At 39.3% G+C, this 8,367-nt stretch overlaps 1 protein-coding gene across 1 annotated transcript; it reads right to left on the reverse strand.

Annotated features, from left to right (window-relative positions):
* Nucleotides 1-1,714: 1,714 nt before the first annotated feature.
* Nucleotides 1,715-4,704, reverse strand: LOC148788522 (uncharacterized). Its single transcript, XM_088880116.1, has 6 exons — nucleotides 4,298-4,704; nucleotides 4,102-4,195; nucleotides 3,832-3,948; nucleotides 3,212-3,690; nucleotides 3,008-3,113; nucleotides 1,715-1,900 (listed from the first exon to the last, which is right to left on the reverse strand). The coding sequence occupies exons 1-6, from the start codon at nucleotides 4,702-4,704 to the stop codon at nucleotides 1,715-1,717; spliced, it is 1,389 nt and encodes a 462-aa protein (XP_088736242.1).
* Nucleotides 4,705-8,367: the final 3,663 nt, after the last annotated feature.

Here is an 8,367-nt window from a genome sequence, read left to right on the forward strand (position 1 = left end):
TTTTAAATGTTATGTATGAATGAAGTTCTAATTGCTATTTTATTTTCCACAGGAGAACTAGTTGCTTATTTTCCATAACACAAGTTGGTAGATTGTAATTTTACCCTTTTCTTTTCTATCTTAACAAGACATACTTAAATAAATATTAATGAAGTTTAATCTCTATATCCTTTTCCTATGATTTTGTCTTAGGTTCAACGTGAGTTATTGCTAAAAATTGAGTGAAGAATAAAGAATGACACTATAAGAATGTAGAATATAAATGTAATTTACTATGTTTGGTTTAATTTTTAACTTATTTTGATGTGTTTTGTGGAGATACAGAGAGAAAAGCAAAGATAAATAAATATGTGTTAGAGATAGTGCGTATGTTTGGATTTGTTTTCAGAGATAATATAAAATAAGTATAGTATGTTTGATCTTGTTTAGTAGGAGACAAAAACTACTCTTAATTATCAAATCATGTCTCTTTTATATATATTTATATATATGTATGAGTATGTATATAATTTTTTTTGTTGTAGAGCCTTTAATTAGTGTATACTTATTTTAATAAAAAATAAATGAGGCACTGTTTCGAAACATCTCAAAATACCATCAAAACTTCCAAAACAAAAAAGTAAACATTGTCTATGTTTTGACCCATCTAAAAAATGAAACAAAATTCAAACCAAGCATTATGATTAATTTCTTCATCAAAATAACATAATTGTTAAAAACCCATGTATGACTCATAGGGCTAACATAATTAAATGATGAAATTGATGCTAGTGACGAAAACAAATTTGTCAGGCAGTGTGCCTATTTCCAGGCAGGGAAATGTCATTTTTCATTTAGTAAATTAGAGTCTTTTTATTTTAGTTTTATTAATTATGAAATTATTATTTTTTTTTGTTTCTAATAACTTTTAGAAAATAGCACTTCTGGTCTCATAATACATTTTCGTTATGTATTTTAGTAGTTCAATGAATTCATAAGGTGTTATTATAATAGAGAAAAATGAAATTTTAGTGTTGTAACTTATGGGTGGATTTTTTAGTTCTGTACGAATTATATTTTTTTTTAGGTAAATATAATTTTCATTAAATAAATAGTATAATCATACAGTATAACAGTGCTCAATGAATGACGTCTCCCTCGACAGACCAAGGGATATGCCAGAGTCTATATAATGAACAAGAACTAACAGAGCGAGCTAAAAAAGCACTAAGAATCCTCTGTCTAACATCTTCCACAATGAGTCCAGCAAGTGCGGTCGACTCTCGCTTAGACTGCTCAAAACGCCTTAAGTTCTCTTCCTTTCAAATATGATACACACATGAAGCCAGTAGTGCACGATAAGCCAGATTAATAATGCGTTGCCCTCTCCATTTTCTTGTAGCCACTCTATGTCCATTGGCCAGTCTCGGTTCGGCCAATTGAAGCGAACAGATTGTTGAATAGCTATAAAGCACCGTCGGGCGTAGCGACATCGGAAGAATAAGTGCCTATGCATCTCATTCGTGCCTACATCACATAGAACACAGGCGCCTAGGTAAGAGACACATGGTTTATCAGCCGTAGAAAGCTTCCCTAATATAGTAAGCCATAGAATAAAATTATGCCTGGGGAACTTGAGGGAACCCAAGATTAGTGAAGACCAACCTACCTTAGGTCCTGGAGGGTCCAGTGATTGGTATAGACATGTGGATGTCGGACTACTATTTTCATATTGTCAAATGATCCGATCAACATCGCCATGAATTCGAGGCAGTGACTGTAGAATCTCCAACCACTCAATGTCTATAATTAGGGGCAATGGCATGATAACGCTGCTGAGCTTGGCAGGAATCCCAAGCTCAGGGAGTGACAGCCCATGGGGAAATCTAGCAATAAGGGGCCCAAGATGGTGCCGAGGATCCTGCCAAAGATAGAACATAGCCCCATTACCAACCCGAAAGTCCATCATCGGCTGAATAAGGGATCGTAGATAAAGTAGTTGCCGCCAACCCCACGAACCCCCACAGTGTAGAACCATCCAAATAGATGTATTTCGCAACTGCCCATGATAGAGCCACTCCACCCAAATAGACGTCCTATCACACCTTATAACGTCACAGAGCTTCTTACACATTAAAGTTCGATTTAAGGTAGCAATGTCTCGTAAGCCCTGCCCACCTTTCGGTAATGGCTTACATACATCTTGCTATGCTACCTTGGCATAGCCCTTAGTCATCCCCCCTTTCCATAAGAACACTCGAAGTCACTTCTCAATCTCCCTTATAACACCTTTAGGCAATAGGAACGCTGAGGCCTAATAAATGTTCAACGCCATAAGGACAGATTTGATGATCTGAATCCTCCCAGCATAGAACAACGCCAGACCTTCCCATCCTTTAATACGTTGGTCAGTTTTTTATAACAATGGGTGATAATCTGTTATTAATAATCGAGATGAGAGAGCGGAAGTCCCAAGTATCTCATCGGTAACTGCGCTTCTTGGAATCCCAGCATCGCCAACAACTCTTCTGAAATCCCGTGTACCGAGTGAGAGATAATAAGGTGGCTCTTATGTGCATTAAGTCGTAGACCCCACCAAGATGCGAACACATTTAAGCCCTACTTGAAGACCCCTATAGAATCCATATCAGGTTTACAAAATAGCAGCAGATCATCTGCAAAACCAAGCTGGAAGAGTCGAGCAGGAGCACATTTTTAATTGAATGAAAAACGTCCATCCTGTTCAATCAACTATAGGAATAAAAGATGTAACACCTCATCACAAGAACAAATAGATAAGGCGACATGGGATCACTTGCCTCAACCCTCGTGAGCCAGCAAAAAATCCATGGGGTTTCCCGTTCAGACCCACCGACAATGAGGGTGTTATTACACACTCTTCTATCCACCAAATAAATTATGCTGAAAATCCAAACATGTACAAAACTGCTAGTAAAAAGTCCCATTCCACTGTGTCATAGGCTTTCTGAATATCCACCTTAAGGGCACATCTAAGTGCGAGACGCACCTGATTATATCCTGTAAATAGTTCCTGTGCAAGCATAATATTATCGCCTATACTACGACCAGGAACAAAAGGAGCCTGGCAAGGGCTGATTAATTTATCCAACACCCTACGCAACTTTTGAGCAATAATTTTAGCAATCACTTTATGCCGCACGTTACAACATGATATAGGACGAAAATCCGTGATCAGCTTAGGGAAGTGTACCTTGGGTATAAGTGCCAGTAGCGTGTGTTGATTTGCTTAAGCATCTTCCCCGTAGCAAAGAAATTAAATATCGCTTCCGTTACTTGAGGACCCACAATTGGCCAAGCGGCTTTGTAAATGCCCGAAGAAAACCCATCAGGTCCTGGTACTTTGTCCTCAGCAATATCAAACACAGGCTGCTTCATCTCAGCTGTGGTTACTGGCTGGAGGAACATGAGAGTCTCCTCCTCATTGAGCACATGCCTTGCCCATGGCCTCAGGTATTGGATATCTATTACTTGCATCAGTCTATCTCCATCTAATAGAGCTTGGGAAAAAGAGACAAACTCATGAATAACCACTCCTGGCTTTGTGTAGGTAGGCCCATGTTCATCATTGATTTGCAAGATCTTTCGAGCAAACCGATGTTGAGCAATCTTGGGAAAGAAGATTCGGGAACATTGATCCCCTCCTTTCATCCACTGCATCTTTGCTCGCTGCTGTAACATGATGTGTTCGAGCTTAACCGCTTTGGCATACACCAATCGACAGTAATGTTCCAATAGGAGGAACAACTCGTTCCGTCTATTCGTGCTAACCAATTGCTAGGCTGTCTCAAGGAACCCTTTGGCCATCTGTACATTCATTATCAGATCCCCCTTATTGCGCCTGATATGACGAAAGACAGGCTTTAAAACTTTGAGTTTACGAGTAATTGCATTTATTGGCACGCCTACCACTTCATGCTGCCAGACAGTCTGCACATTGGGCGTAAAATTCGGTGAAAGAGTAAGGTAATTATCAAATCTGAACATACCTCTCAGTTGTTGTTGCCTATCCGTATAGAGCACCAGAGGCGAAATAGTAAGAGGTTGGGAATCGCTCTAGCCAAGCATCGTTTTTGAGTATACGGTCCAACCTCTTCCATAGGCTACGCGAGCTGGATCTACAGTTATGCCGCGTGAACCACTCATCTTACATAGAAAGTAGGAGCAATTCCGTATCCTGAATACACGCATTAAACTTCTCCATGACCACCCTTATATCACCAGAAGTACCACAAACCTCACTGAGGTCACGTATAACATTAAAATCACCCCTACCAACCATGAATCATCCACACACTGACCCGCAAGTATCACCAAAGATCGCCATAGCTCTCGACGCTTAGCCATATCATTAGCACCATAAATAACAGTAATAACTACATTCACATGCGTTGCTCTAATAGTCACACGGAAATGTATATATTGGTCACCCAATACAATCACATGAACATCAAGTATGTCATCATTCCATGCAACCCAAATACGATTACCAACAGTCACAAAATCAACAAACCATTTCCATTGAGGTAGAATAAAAGATTGTATAAGATCAATATTAGCAATGCGAACACGCGTTTCAAAAAGACCAATAAAGTGTAACCTAAACTCAACTACTAAGTCTTTAAGTGCCAGCTGATGGTCCTCTTTGTTCTGGCCCCTCACGTTCCACACAGCAACATTCAACATGGGACACCAGTGGGGGGGCTGCTTGCATTAGAACCCCTGGTAATATCATCTACATCATCAAGGAGGTTAAGTGCATCAAAAGTATTAAAGATGACTACCTCCTTACCCTTACCCCCTCCTTCATTGTCTTCTCGTGCATTAGTTGCAACTTGAGGCTCAGATACGATAGGCTGCTGGGGATAGGTCTGTATCTTCCTCCCCAATCTTATCCAGTTTGGCTATGGGCTGCTGAACTCGTGCCTTCTGCACATAAACATTTATCGGTGGCTTCAGCACTTTCGTGGATGGGCACTCCTTCATGGCATGTCCTAGGCTCATACAAGTGGTGCATTTTATGGGCAGCCACTCATATTCCACGTCAACCTTACATGCAATTTCCCTTCTTTCCTCAGTTGGCGACATAATGACCTAGTGCTTCGGGAGTTTGGCATTAATATCAAGCATGACACATACACGAGCGAAATCTAGTCTCGTGCATGCTCGAGTGATCGCGTCCGGATAAAGAGGTCGTCCGATGCCACTTGCCACCATAGTCAAGCCATTATTTGTCCACAATTCGACTGGCAGGTGTCTAAGTTTAACCCAAACTGGAACTTGGGTATGTTTCAATTTACATAGTACCATGCCCGACTCCTAATTCTGCAACATGATTAGCTGTCCTTAGAACAACCACGGTCCGCCCTCTATCACTTCTCTATAGCCACAGTGGTTATGAAGCGGAAGAAGAAAAATCCATTGGCTGTGCCCGTGACCTCCGTTAGCATTGGCCAAATTGATTTAACGTATTCCTTTAAGTGGTCAAAATACGGCCGTTTGCCCAAGAAATACCCCACTGCTGCAGCATTCCATCGACAGGAACCCTCACGAATAATGTCCAACATGGGTCGTATGATAATTTCGCCATTTTGCATTGTAGGAGGCATATAAGTCAATATCTTGCTAGTCGAATTATGAAAAACATAGGCATTTTATCATCATAATTCGTGAAATTGGAGCATGGTTGAAGCGGTACATTATCGACAAAAATTCTGATGGGCGATACCGTCAGAATGCACCCATGAGCAACAGTTTTTCCAGATTCTACAGCGTCAGCAACTCCACGAACTAGCCACGGCTAGCTATGCGCAGCTGCAGTTTTCCCAACAGCAATGGATGACGCCACAAATAGCCCGATGGCCGGCTCCCAATTCTGTGCAGCAACAGAGTCCGCGTTAGCATCAGTCTCGACAGCAGCAACAGATTTAGCAGAAACAGTGTCTGCTGTAACAGATTCAACGAAAACAGTAACAACTGGTGCACATACCTCCTTCAACGGCCCAACGGCAGCTCGCGCACTCACCAGTGTGATCCCATCCCCACTCACTATTTTTCGGGGCACAAATAGCCAACAACGAATCAGGAACAGATAAATGTAGTGTGGACGGTGAAACCTTCAGCACCGCCGTTGAAGTTGCAGAAACCCTACTGTCCGCCCTAGGGCTCCGCGGCGGCGCCTCCGTAATCGCAGCAACCTCACTGGTTTGCTTAGGCACCCTTGGCCACAGCGTGCATCGTGGCAGTCTCATCACCGGTGGTAGAGAACACGTGGCTTGTACATCATCAAAGGCATCGGATTCATAACATCATTGCCATATTTCTCCGTCCATCGTCGTTGCAGCTCCTTCAATGCTGCGACTGATTCAGCATCGCCCTTATCTATGACGCGATTAGCCAATACCAGAAATTCAAAAATTCAAAAATCAATCCTCACCGGCGCCCCTTCTATACGCGCAACTGCTATCTCGTTGGAGCCATGGGTACCATCCTCCATGTCCAAATTATCTATAGTGTTCCCGCCGATCGGCGGATCCCCATTGTCGTCAGCAACAACCGCTAGTTCTCCCTCATCATTATCGGCCAGGACTTCTCCATGGCTACCATGTGTGTGAGTGTCTTTTGTAAGGTGTGGGAGTGTGTTTGAGAGAAAAGAGAATATTGGGAAAGTCCATTCTTTTTCCTAAATTACTTACACAATAACAAATATATTTTGTAGGAATTATTTTAACAATTTAGTTATGTAATTTTAAAAGTTTGGCGATTTTCATCTTTCTTCCAGTAATTTGGCTCAAAAATTGCACCCGACTTCTACATGATCCACAAAAAAAATTAATCTTGTAATTTAGGGGGGCATTGACCTTTTTAGTCCTGTAACATATGTAGGGGAGTTGGATTCTTTTATCCTAAATAAATTGATTTATATGACTAAAATTGCAATTTAATTGGGTCACATGCAATATTCTGGCCATGTTACTGAAAAATAACTAAAATTATCAAAATTATAAAATTACAAGATTAAACTATAAAAATTACATTCATAATTACAAAAAATGCCACCCCTAATTCAAGATTAATTGATTTACAGTATTACCCATAAAAATAATTGTATCACATTAATAATTAGTTTAACAGAAAATTCGAAAAAGTATTGGTAGCTATTTTGTAATCGAACTTGTTTACATTACAACTGCATTGAAATTTGTGATCCAACGTAAAATTACGAATGTTTATTTTATGATACATCTGCACAATTTATACTCAATTTAGGAAGATATACACATTTATTATTCACCTGACCTTATTTCATAAATGGGCCTTTTTGCCTATAATCTGTCAACTTTTAGTTTGGCTTTAGATAATCCATTTATGTTGATCTTTGTTTTAATTTCTGATTACACAAATGTTCTTTTTAATTTTATTGATAAATATTTTATAGTGTACATATTTCATTATTGAATGTGAATTACAACTCCCATTGGTTGTAACGGCATGGCCGAATGCTTATAAAAGAAACTTCAAAGTTGAAACTGGCAAACATCTTCAGCCATCACATTACTGAAATGAGATACACCATGATTATATTCCTCTTGCTATTTTTCGGTATGGAAGTCAAGATTCTCCAAGCATGTTCTTTGACAGCAAACCAAACTGTTCACGTCATTAATAATCTACCTCCAAATTCTGCGGTGCTGAACCTACACTGTGCATCCAAAGATGATGATTTGGGATATCATACGCTCTCTACTGATCAAGATTTTAATTGGAGTTTTTGTAATAATGTGATTCCTGCAAAAACTTTATTTTTTTGTCATTTTTGGTGGGGATCAAAGGATAAAGCTTTCGATGCTTATAAAGAAAAATATCCAGGACAGCCTGGTGGTCAATATTATTGGATGGCGAAGAGTGATGGTATTTACTATTCTGAAGTCTCTTCTCTAAGTTCATTGAAAAAGATTTATGATTGGAATAACTAGAGAAGAGAAAATTTTTCGAACAAGGAATGTATCCTTTTCCATGATATTATCATAAATTCAATCTGTCCCAACTAATTGCTGTAATAAGCTACATTTTATCACAACTACTTTGCATCAGTTCTTTATTAACGTCAATCATTCTCATAGTTATAAATTAATTCCCCAACAAAATAATGTTCAACGCCATAATGCCCCGCTTGCTCATAAACACTAGGGTTGTTCACTATAAGAAAATGGCTTAAAAATAATAAAACAAAATAGTATTAACATAAGTAAGTAAAATTAACATTGCTAATTTATATTGTTTCGATACAAGAAATTTACTTGCTAATCAATTTAATAAAAAAAAATTTACTTGCTAACAAATTTAGCA

The sequence above is a fragment of the Sesamum indicum genome, linkage group LG4, assembly GCF_026168435.1.
Source record: "Sesamum indicum cultivar Baizhima isolate 11 linkage group LG4, ASM2616843v1, whole genome shotgun sequence".
Taxonomy (NCBI): Eukaryota; Viridiplantae; Streptophyta; class Magnoliopsida; order Lamiales; family Pedaliaceae; genus Sesamum; species Sesamum indicum.